This window comes from Solanum stenotomum, chromosome 11 (genome assembly GCF_019186545.1).
Source record: "Solanum stenotomum isolate F172 chromosome 11, ASM1918654v1, whole genome shotgun sequence".
Lineage (NCBI taxonomy): Eukaryota > Viridiplantae > Streptophyta > Magnoliopsida > Solanales > Solanaceae > Solanum > Solanum stenotomum.
This window is the reverse complement of record NC_064292.1, coordinates 6632271-6645172: the sequence shown is the minus strand read 5'-3', so window position 1 is coordinate 6645172 and position 12902 is coordinate 6632271. Positions and strand designations below refer to the sequence as shown.

Here is a 12902-nt window from a genome sequence, read left to right as displayed (position 1 = left end):
GACTTATCGGTTATCAGTTTGTAGACATGCTAAACCGTTAAGAACCATTAAAATAGTGGGCTATCGGTTATTGGTGGTTATCGGTTTGGTTATTGGTTTAACCGTTAAGATTTGACACAAAAAATAAGTGATTGAACATGGTGACAAACCAAATAAACCATGCACATGAGTTGATAGATTGTATCTTGCTCAAAAACAACGCTAACACATTGTAGAATAACTGAAAGTTTGCCAGAAATAAAAATATGAAACTAAATCCTAAGTCAAGGACTTTATATACCGAACTGTATAAATATAATTTATTAATTTACTATTGGATTATTGATTAACCTGTTAAGAAAAAACATCAAACTGTTAAGAATTGATAACACGATAATAAAAAAATCAAAATCGTTAAATCAATAAAAAAAATTTGATTCGGGTTATCGATTTTCTACAACCCTATAAAAAAGTCCCACGTTGATACTTATTACTCATATTGTGGTCCAACTAAATTCAGAGTCACATTAAGCAGTCTCACATTAAAAATGAAATATTTCTAATAAATACGACTTCGTAACCGATTTTAACTTTGAGTCCTTTATAGTACATTAATATCTTCTTCTTTTTCTACATGAATATAACTTAAGAATAATGTTTTTAAAAGATGCTTTATAATTCTGTCGCATAGTTTTTTACTAGTCACTTTCATGTGAGTTGTGAAATATCTTAATTAACAAAAGGCAAAACTGGTGGAAATTAATTAGACCTAATATTATTTGATTAGACATATCAACAATTTGAATAGACCTAATATTATTTTCATGGAAATTAATTAGGTAAAAATTGTTTTAGCTCCATAATGTACTTTCTTTTCTAATATTAATAATACCTTTATAATCATTTAGACCTAACTTCAAATATATAATATAATCCGTAAGATTGACTGAGTTGATTCAAATATATAATATAATTTGTAAGATTGACTGAGTTGATTGAGCAGAGCAATGAGGGGTGTCAGTCGCAACATCTGCCATATTTTCCTAGTCGAACTCAAGGCACATAATTTACCTAGAGCGATTTCCCTTTTTGGTGTGATTTTTGCGGGCTATTACACTGAAACAAAGTTTACCCTAAACGTAGCCAAAGAATAGCGGTTGTTGATTCCTTGTCATAAATATCTAATTTTTCAGCTGTATTTCAGAATATATTGAGCATTTTCTAATGTTTTGATTAGCAATAGAGAAATATATTTAGTGGGAGATTAGCAATTAAACCAACTTATATATAATACTAATAATTAGCAAGTGGACCAATCTTCCTATATAGTCTTTGTTGTGTTCACAAGAAACTAACCTTGTCTAATAACATAATTATATGTGAACAGTTCTTCATTTGAAATATTTTTTTCCTTCTAAAATTAGGGTTAAAAGTACTCTCGATCTTCGGTTATCGATAAATTCTTATTTTAGTCCTTAACTAAATATATTTAGTCTTTAATTAATTGAAACGCGTACATATTTTTGATCAATTGGCTTGTAAAATATCCAAAAAATATTCTAAATATAACATATTACTTACATTAAGGGATCAAAATTACATACTTTGATTAATTCGAGGTTAGGTATATTTTGTTAACTATTTCAAGGATTAAAATTTAAAAAATTCAATAATTGAAGGATTAAAAATACTATTATCCCTTAAAATTATTAACAACATGCAAACAGAATTTAAAAAAGAAATTACAATTGCCAGACGTATGTATAAGAATGAGAAACATCAATTGAAAATAATTAGAGACAAAGTCAAAATTTAAAGTTTATAAGCTCGAAATTCTATATTTTTAAAATTACTAGTTGGAAATTCTATATTTTTAAAGTTACTGGTTGTGCCAAACTCACGACGAATGAGTTAACTCCACCCACCCCTACTGTTGATGCATAAATGACATCGTAAATAATAATATTAATATTTAAAAAATAAAGATAATAACATAAGCCATTGAAAAGTTATATTTCCCACCTACAAGAAGAATTAAGGTTTAAATATTCCTAAATAATTAATTACACAGTGAGGGTTCTAAATGTTAGGTAAAAGAGAAACTTTTGTTGATAGTCCGAATCAACAATTCTTGTGTGGAAAATATTTTTATGGTCCCTTTCTTATTATTGAGTCGTTAATATCAGTTTTGTTATGGGATTCACAAGTTAACATACATATATTTATCTAATTTTCTAATACAAATATAGAGTTTACGAAAAAGCTACTGGATTCGTTCAAACCCGCGAACCCCCACTTAGCTCCGCCTCTAATTACAGTCAATTTTTAATTTTTTTTTTACTATTTCAACAACATTTTACTACTTTTGTTCACCAACCCATTCTCTTCCTAATTTCAAATATTTAGATGAAATATACAATGAATCAAGTTTTCAGTTTATACATATTGTATAGTGTGTAAGTTATATTCAAATTATGAAAAGAAAATCTAAAATAAAGTGTTTGGGGACTTGTAAGGTGGGATTGTTTGACAGCAATAGTGAAGTCAAGAATTTCACAAATAAAAAAAAATTGATAAACAAAAAGAAATTCGAACACATAGCACTCTAGGGTTCTTTCAATGCGTCTAAAATCACTAGGCTACAACACCTTGTTCTGTCAAGAGTGTTTAGAATATGTTATTTAATTACATCGTGTATCATTTTACTAATATATACAGTATTATTTTTCGACGAAGATTGACCAAATCTACGCCCCTATTTGGTAGAATGTATTTTAAATAATAATGTATGTATTGATTTTGTGTATAATATTATTTATACTAATATTATGTCTGATACATAGTTTCAACCTATCTTTAATTATACACTTTATATGGTTATATAAGTTATAACTAATACATGATAAATCATCAATTAATAATGCAAATTTTTTTAATGCATACATCATGATTAAAGATATAATTATTTTTCAAACCTTTTTGCATCTTTTTTCTTGTATTTGTGAAGAGTATTTATGTAAATCAATAATTTAAAAAAATTATGTAATATATATTATTTTTAATACATAAAACCAAATAATGTATAAAAATAATTTTAATATAACTAATAACAACATTAAATTATTACTATATGTATTATATATTTAATAATATTATTATACATCCAACCAAACTACTCCAAAAAGGACAACGTGGTTCATAACTTTTTAAAGATAATGCCACAACAAAAAGGACAATTTTATCATCACAAAAATTTTTAAAAAAATCCTTACATCAAATGGGATGTCTACAAATGGCTTATATAGACTATGGTCCTCAATACCACAATTTTCTTTTTGCCCTAGCAAAAGTAGCAATGTCAATAATTTAATTATGAGCATCTCTTTTGTCACTTTCTTTTTTAATCAATTTAGAAAAGAATATGATATTTCTTTTTAAAATTTTAATTATCACGAAATGAAGTGAGTATGTTTAACGAATTTTTGACACCAATAAGTATTGCAATTGAAAAATTGAGATCCCTTCATTTATAATCCAAAGTTTTCGAGTCCAAATTTTTGGGAATGAAAAAAAAAATTAAGAATCAATAGTGTTAGATGTTAGGCACTCAATTTATGTTTATTATTTTCCCAAGCCAAAATTTTAGTTAGGAACTTAATTTCATGAAAACTCTATATGACCTACTAATGGTTTGGTAATATGTTTATATATTAGTGTTGATAGTAACCAAAAAAAGAGATTGAAATAATAAATCATAAATATTTCCATCACATGATAAAATTATTTTAGATGGTATAAATGTGATGGGCAATAACTTTATAATGATTTCAAGTGATTTTTGAAGTTCAAAATATTTGAGTAGATAAAGTTAATAATCTTTTTTTGAATTGACTCAAAAAAGATTGAAAAAGAAATTAAGATGCCTTGTGGGGAAACATCAATGAAGTTGAAGTTTGTAAGAAGTCAAGAAAAAGTTGTTGAGAGCACAAGTTGGGGAAATATAATCCCCACACCCCCACCCCACCCCAAAAAAAAGGAGGGGTAGGAGGCAGCCATTACTTTTTTCAATTTTAAATTTTAAATATATATATATATATATATATATATATATATATTATCTATTTATGACTCTAACTAATTTCTATTTATTTATTTTGATTATCTAATCAGTTGTTTGTAAAATGTGAGAAGATTATTATAGAATAATTAGTTAATACAATTATTAGTATTTATTATTTTGTCCTGGTAAATCTTTGTAACTCCTGTAATTTAACGAATTGTAGTAGTTTGTAATTGGATTATTGTAGTTTTTATTAAAATATCATATTATGATTTTAGAATAATATATTATCTATTTCAGTATAAAAATGTTAATTTTGTGTCAAACTTATAGGTATTTTGATAGTTTTTAGAATTTGTGAGTGGTTGTGTTTTTTTTTATAAAAAAGAGAGAAATATGTTTCCAAGAAGTATGAACAAACACAGATTGAAACTTGACACAAATCTGATTTTCTAAAAATATTTGGACATTCATAACAAAATGTTAGATTAATTAAGATCTTGATTAATTTGAGTTTCCACGATGTAAAATCCATATAAAAAAAAGCTTTCTATCAATTACTTTTCTCAAATTGAAACTCGAAATTCATCATGAGTGAAGGAGTCATATCCATCTCACTATAATTCATGACCAAATTATAATTATTAATACGAAAGACAAAACCTAGTAAAAATTGACTAAAATCATATATTGTATTGTGTTAGAAGTAATAAAAACATTATGATTCAGAATTCATAAATAAAAATTCGTAAGTTCACCTCTTCCGTAACCCTTTATTGTGAAACCACCATTATTAACCAAAAAATAGATTCCCTTGTGCCACCTAAAGGCTAAAATTCTCACATTTTTTAATTCTTTGAATCTTGGATCTTATAACTTCAAAGAATAAAAAGAAAGTATATTCTTTTTATTTGATCCTATTTCTACACTTGTTTGAAAAGCACTAGTAATACCAATTAAAAAAATATCAATTTTTTTTTATAGAAAGCGTTTTTTCTTAAACTAGGTACACAAGACACAAATTAAATAACTAAATATTAGATGATTAAATCAAAACAAGAAAGAAGAGAAAAGAGACAATTGAACTAAGTCATACAAATTCAATCACCAAACGTTAAGATCGAAGATTCTGATAGACTCCAAACGAATTTCTAGATCATAAAGTACGACAATTAAAATAACACGTTCAGAATTTAGATATATCAATTTTCAGTGAAGATTATAAATTAAAATTTTATTTTGACGATCCATAAGAAAGAGTATAATAACTATCAAATTAGAAAATAAATAAATTCATCACATATGGGGAAAAAAATGAGTATAAACAATTACACATTTACCAAAGATTATGAAATGTAATTCAAACTATGATATAAATCCTAAAATAAAACATATTAAATATAATATAATTTTTTTTTCTTAAGGTGGGGGTAGGGAGTAAAAGGGGGTTGGGGTGGTTGCTAATCTTCACGAGAAGGACACCATGGAGTCATATCCATTGGATAACTTCCCAAAACCCTCAAAAACGACGTGAACTCCTGAACTTCAGCCAACGCATTCTGAGCTCTAACATCTGCCATGGAAGCTTCGAAATCTACATAGAACATGTACTCGAAATGCTTCGCCGTTCCGACGTTCGCATCGTCGACTAGCCGGATCGGACGATTCCGGTGAGGCCGTGACTCGATCTTCGTTAAACTGATGTTTCTGAATGCGAAAGCTGATAACACTTTGAACAGAACGCTTGTTCCTTTATCATGTGCGAAGACGATGCTTGTTTTGAATGGACGATCGGTTCGAGGAATTATTGGTTCACGAGCTAGCATAACGAAACGAGTTACGTTGCTTGAATCGTCCTGGATTCCTTCAGCTAAGATCTGGAGACCGTATAGATCGGCGGCGCGTGCGGAGGCGATTGCGGCTGTGTCACGGAGGTTGTTGGAAGCTATGTATTCGGCAGCGCCGGCGGTATCGTCAACAGCTTCTCGAGTTACGTTTAAACCGAGTTTTGTTAGTGTGAGCTCACATTGTGCTAAGGCTTGTGGATGGCTTATGACTCTGTTGAGATACTCTTTTCGAACGCCTGGAAGTGCTAAGAGGCAGTGGTGAACTGGGAGTTGAACTTCTCCGACGATGTGGAGACGGTGACGGAGGAGGAGGTCATAGTTTCTGTGAATGGATCCTCCGAGGGAGTTTTCAACGGGGAGAACTGCACGGTCAGCGATCCAGAGTTCAACGGCTTGGAATGCAACTTCGAATTGATCACAAGGTATGGCTTCACATTTCGGATAAGCTTTACCGGCGGCGGCTTCGCTGTACGCTCCAGGTACACCTTGGTAAGCGACGCGAAGCTGAGCACCGTGCATCGGCGCTGGGGAGAGGTCAGTGATGGTGAGCGGCTTAGGTTGGTTATCGATTGGAACTAGATCGAGATCCATCGTCGCCTTATGGCCGTTCACGGCGGTGATGTTACCAGCACCGCCACTCTTCTCAGCGTTCTGCTGCTGCGACACAACTTTACTTGCTAAAATCGCACAGGAACTCTGCCAGTCGGCTCTCGAACCGCCGACGTGTCCGGCAGAGTTGGTATTCGCGGTACCGGTGTTGACGGCGGCGTTGGCCGCGTCAAACCGGTAAACGCATCTGATAACCGGTCGATTCGGGTTAACCCGATTCGACTGTATCTTCGTCCGGATTAAGGATTTGAGATTTATCCCCGACGATGATGGAGTAAGCGATTGCATTTTTCTAGGGTGCAAATTGCAATTACTCTATAAAATTAGGGGTGTAGTTGAGAAAAAATGAAAATATAATAAGAGAGAAATTTATTTGAAGCTTGTAGTTCTAAGGGAACATTCAAGCTGAGAAATGAAAGAAATGAACATGGTATTTATATTGGGGGAGTGGGTGGGTGAAGGAGGTTTGGTCAATCTCACACCTACCACTTTTTTCCTCTTATTAATTATTAATTTCATGTTCAATCGAAAATATTTTTTCCACCTTCAAAAGATTACATAAATCTTAAACAGATTACATTTCATGTTGGAATAAAAAAAAATATTACTTTCTCGATATTATTTATGTGACATCATTTAACTTGATATATTATTTTAAAAGAATTAATTTTGAACGTTATAGTCTAAAATAATTCTTACATATTTATGTGTCCATAAATAAAAGAGAAAATTAAAATTAAATTGTTTCTAATTATAATAAAGTAATTTTTTGAACGAACTATAAAAAAAGATAAACACATATGGGTTTAAGAAAATAAGAAATGTCGCAATACAAACTAAAATAGGCACAACAAAAATAAAGGGAATTTTTTCCGACTATTTAACACCCCTTAGTATAAGGTTGTTCCATCACTAATTATTTCCTAGTAATTTTTTTTAAAAGATTATTTTCAAGTTTCTAAAATGATGGGTATTTTACTTGTTAGATTTTAATTTGTCTGTCTTCTTTTGACTTGACATAAAATTTAAGAAAATAAAAGATTTTTAAATTTTATGATCTTAATTAAAGATATGCCAAATATATCATGTACTCTTCCCTAAGTACTTGTCCACTTCTGAAAATGACACACCAATTAAGAAAACAATGTTTGACATAATGAATTTACCATTTTACTCGTATTAACTATGAAGTCGATGAATTAAAAATTTAAGATTTTCAAGAATATCTACTTTTTTCAAAGTAATTAATTGATGGTATAATAGGTAAAAAAAATCTTTTTTTTATTTGTCAAAATAAACAAGTAAAAAAAAATTTGAACAAATAATTAGAAACAGAGAAAATAATCATATGAAAAATTAAAAATTATAAAAAAAATCAATATTCGTTTTAAAACTAATTTAAAAAAAGTTATGATAACCCAATTGAAACAAAGAATAATATTACTCATTTATTAAATCTAATAATAAAACATAGTTGTTGATATGATGCATAAAAATACACACACGTTTCTACGTAGACATCCATGTGAATTTGTAGTGTGATTTCTTTCAACTTTCAAGGAAGATAGAGACAAGTAGACAACTATTGTCACTTTTTTTTTTCTTTTTATGTTATATTATATATTAAATTAAAATCTGTAAGATTTAGTCCAACTAAGGAAATATAATAATTAAAAGAGGTTCAAATTTATCCTACTCTAATAGTAGAAATTCATGGGCATAAACGAATTTCGTAGAAATAGCGCCATTTCCACCAACCACTTTTCAGTCATATCTTTCAAAAATAATAACAGTTTCTAAATTTTAAATTTAACACGTAAAGTCTTATGATATTACTTTTTTTTATAAAATTATAAGACGGTAAATTTAAAAAGTAATTATTTGTAAACTTTACCTATTGTACTACAACAAACTTATGTTACATCAACATGGAGTTGAATTGAAGGAGATTCAACCTCCAATAAATTTTTCAAATCAAACTCCCGAAATAACCATTGTTTTTTTATCCTTTTTGACTTAATTTATGTAGCATTGTTTAAATTTTGAGAATCAAATAATATAATTTGATCATGAATTTGAATATAAACTGGTAATTCATGATATTAAAAAAGTATAATTAAGAAAAACTTGTTTAAATTTCGAAATTCGAAAGGAGACAGATAGATTGAGACGAAGGAAGTACCATTTAGCTTTGGTTTCAGTTTAACCATTGAATTCCCTCTTGAGTAAATATTTTTTCGGATGATTAACTATATATTCAGACTAAAGAACTTCTATGAAATTATTTCACATGACTTTATCGATTATTTTGATCGTAGAATATTATTGAGAAATAGAAATAAATAAAATAGTACAAATTTTGGGAAGAAACAAAATTTCACATTTAATATGGGATGATTAAATATTTTTTGATTCATTCCTATCCGATCAAAAGAGGTTACTATATTTTGAGATACTATCTCTGTCCATTTTTAATTGTCATAATTTTTTTTTAGAGTAAAATGATAATAACGTTGACTAACATTTTACAATGTATTTTTTCATCATATTGATATGCAACAAATCGAAATATATAGTACTTTTGGTATAGTTTTTAGTATCCAATTTTTTTATTTAAAATATTAAATGAATGTAATCTAATTTAACTTTGAAAATTAGTCAACTTGACTTTTGAAAAGCGCAACATGACAAATATAAATGGACAGAGAGAATAGTAAAAGTGTAATCGTCCTCTTTATGTGAAGGTTTGAATCAAAGATCTTCGCGAGACATCATAGAAGAGCTAACCATTTCAATAATATATCAAAATTAACTCTCTTGGTTGAAAGGAATTCCTATCGCTCATAGGTATGAGATACCAACAATTTCTATGAAAGAATTAATCCTACAAGGTTATGGTGAACCCCGGATGCTGAAGGCGTTTTTGGGGTGATTTCGTAGTTTCTACGGGATGAAGATGTTGGGATTGGTTTATGAATTTTTTTTTCTTTGCTACATTTCACGCAAAAGGTTGAAGGTGCTAGCTTAGCAGACGGAATTTCATGAGATGTGACAGAAGTTGTAGAGATAAAAGTATGTTTAAAACTAAATACTTTTGCTATGAATAAATGATCCTCTTCTGATAATTCGTCCAATTCAAAATAGCTATCATGTCTGGTAGTTTATTATAACGTTATAAAGTTTACTTAACATTTTTTTTTACTTTTTTATTTATTTACTAGATCTTTTTTTTATGACAAGGGAAACCCGCAGCCGCTACCCTTTGGGTGCGCACAGGGTAAAACCCCCACTTCTATGCAATAGCTCGCAAACCACATAGGAAAGGTAACCCGCACTAGATAAACCCGATGCGACGAGCTAGATCTTTGGTACCTATAAAAATATAATTTCTTATTTCTATCTTCTTTTCGCAGTAAAATACCTAAAAAGAAGTGTGGTTGGGAGTGGAAAATCTTGGAATGTATAAATGGTCCAATAATATCTCATGACTGAAGAAGGCAAATACCGCTTATAAAAGGCTCTTAACAATATTGTATGACTGAAGAAGGCAAATATCGCTTGTAAAAGGCTCTTTCATTGAGCGAGCAATCTTGACAAAACTTAAGGTAAGTGATGTAAAGTGTTTTCTATGGAAAAATTATTGATGAATTCAAATTCGACAAAATCGACTACATGAAATTTCACTTTCATTTATACTCATACTATATTCATATATCATATCTTATATAAAAATTAATTGAATCTCTAATTAAGAATAATGAAATTCTAATAATTCCATCACACATCGTAGTGTATATAGATGAGTATAATTACTACTATTATTTTTAGGTGAGTAACTTAAAAAAGGGGAAAAGAAAGAGAAAGGTAAAGGAGTAAAAGTGTTTCCTATTCTTGCTCAAAGTTAATACTAATCCATCATTTCTCTCTTGCAATTCAAGTAAATCCCCATAAAGTTATTACATAAGTTACTAAATTCTATGGTTGTTCAAAATTGAATTGAAATCAATAATCTGAATTGAAAAAAAGTTGTTGGTTTATCGATAATGAGTTATTGGTTTAACGATTTTGATAATGGTTTTGATTTTTCTTATTATCGGGTTATCGATTCTTAATGATTTGAAGTTTTTTCTTAACCGGTTAACTGATAACTTGATAGTAAACTAATAAATTGTATTCATACCATTCGATATTTAAAGTCTTGACTTAGGATGTTGTTTCATTTTTATTTCTGGCAGTCCCAAACTTACGGTTATTTTACAATGTGTTAATGTTGTTTTTGAGAAAGATGCAATCTATCAACTCATATGCATGGTTTATTTGGTTTGTCATCATGTTTCTAAGTGATTTTCAATAATTTATAGTTTGTGTCAAATCTTAATGAATATACTGATAACTGAATTAATAACGATCAATAACCGAAAAACCAATACTTTAATGGTTCTCAACTGTTTAGCATGTCTACAAGTCGATAACCAATAAGCCGAATCGATAAACTATAAAATCGAATCGAACGGACCGATATGCAACCCTACTAAATTCTCACTCGTAGTTACTAGTTAGTAATAACTTCGCTACAACTAATATTTGAGTGATTCCATATATTGCGATAGGATGATTTTTCTCAATGTTTATTGGAATACTTTTAAATTTTCAATGTGTTTAGTGTAATTGTTATTTTTTATAGAATTTTGTTTCATTTTCGAAGAACTTTTTTTTATATAAGAAATTGCTCAGGGACTGGTTTTAAATGTAAAAATGAGTATTGTTTTATTTTGAAAAAATAAGTAAAATTACAACATGCGGTGACTTTTTTCAAAAGAAATTGTATGCGTGAAAGTTAATTATCTAAGCTTAGCTTAGTGGTGCATTTAATTGGAGCTGTCTTTGTTCCTTTTCTCTCCTAATGATGATGATAAAATGGTGTTAATTAATAATTTATCTTATAATTAATAAAAGTTTGCACAACTATAGGAAATTTATTGGAAAAAAAAAAGAAGAGGAAGACCATTGTAATTATAATACATTTGAAGTTAGTGGTTATTGATCAACTTTAGTTTATTGATAACATAATTCTAGATAAAAAGATATAATAGTCGAAAATGAGGATAAAAGTGTAATAGATAGCCGAGTCGTATTGCACCTTATGTGGGAGAGGGAGCCTCCTCCTCTCCTCTTCTCAGTATTAATACATTCTGTTATTTTTCAATGCATATTGCTATATGTTGTTTCATTGCTTTGTCTCTTGCTCTTCTACCGTCTTTTTTTTTCTTTTGCAAATCTGCTTTAAAACTTTTCTTTTAAATTAAGGTTTAGCGAAAACAATGTCTTTACCTCACAAAATTTGAAAGGAAAATCGATGTATATTCTACCCTATCTATACCCCACATGTAAGAATTGGTTTGGTTGTGGTGGCTCTTTGGCCTTTGTTATGGCTCCTCTTGATAATTTCAAGCACATCTTTTAGGGTAGGTAAAGGTATTAGTAGTGTAGTATTTGATTACCACCAATATCCACTACTTATATAAATACTAGATGGGGAAGGCCCATGGCAAGCACGGGCCCAATAGTCAAAATATTATGTTTGTTAAAATATTAATATTAATGAATCAAGGGTGATGACTTTTGCAGAAGATGGATAATATCATATATTATATACTATTAGATATATTGAGAATGTGTACAACAGACATCAGTATGATGTTCACTTGCAAAAGAGGAAATGAGAATTTTAGAAAGAACAATACATGATCAGTTAAAGGCGGGGGGGGTGTCGCTAATGGCTAATCCCCCAAAATGAGCAAGACCTTGAAGGTAAATTTATATGCCCATTAGGTATCAAATAGAAAGAAATTCAACGAATGATGATAAAAGTGATAGATTCCCTGTTGAATATGAAATGAATGATAACATTGAAGGAAGTAAAATGTAGTGGGTTGTAAATGGTTGCAGTAGTATACTTCTTTGATTTCAAAAGAGTCATCAGCAGATGGATAATATTACACATATTATATATATTATTAGATATATTTACAATATGTACAACAGACATCAGTATGATGTCGATTTGAACGATCTGCAAATACTAACTAATGTAATACATACAGTCAAAATATGTCATTGTTTATCATATGTAGAGGACATCGGAGTTCGCTTCTTAGCAGCGAATCTTCTTCATTCAAAAACCCATAGTATAGGGAGACTGATTCATTTTATTCTCCCTATTAAGCAAAAGTGGCAAAATGAAGTGAGGAAGTTCCTGTAATTAGAGAATTTAAAGTCTATTAGAAAGTGAAAGTATGGCAGCACATAGCAAAACATTCACCTTTAGTACAGAAACTGCAAAAGAGCAAATGGAAATTTCAGAAAGAACAATAGATGGTGAGTTAGCGCGGGGGGGGGGGGGGGGG

At 29.7% G+C, this 12902-nt stretch overlaps 2 protein-coding genes across 2 annotated transcripts in view; one reads left to right on the top strand and one right to left on the bottom strand.

The window, feature by feature from the left end:
• The window catches only part of LOC125843569 (uncharacterized), a 224888-nt gene that overhangs the window by 101916 nt on the left and 110070 nt on the right, over positions 1-12902 (top strand). The window lies entirely within an intron of this gene.
• Positions 5341-6972, bottom strand: LOC125843556 (arogenate dehydratase 3). The gene has a single exon (XM_049522678.1). It carries the CDS (start codon positions 6781-6783, stop codon positions 5500-5502), a length of 1284 nt encoding a protein of 427 aa, XP_049378635.1. The 5' UTR covers positions 6784-6972; the 3' UTR covers positions 5341-5499.

Coding starts and splice junctions, on each gene's coding strand:
- LOC125843556 (XM_049522678.1), bottom strand. CDS start 6,783: ATGCAATCGCTTACTCCATCATCGTCGGGGATAAATCTCAAATCCTTA.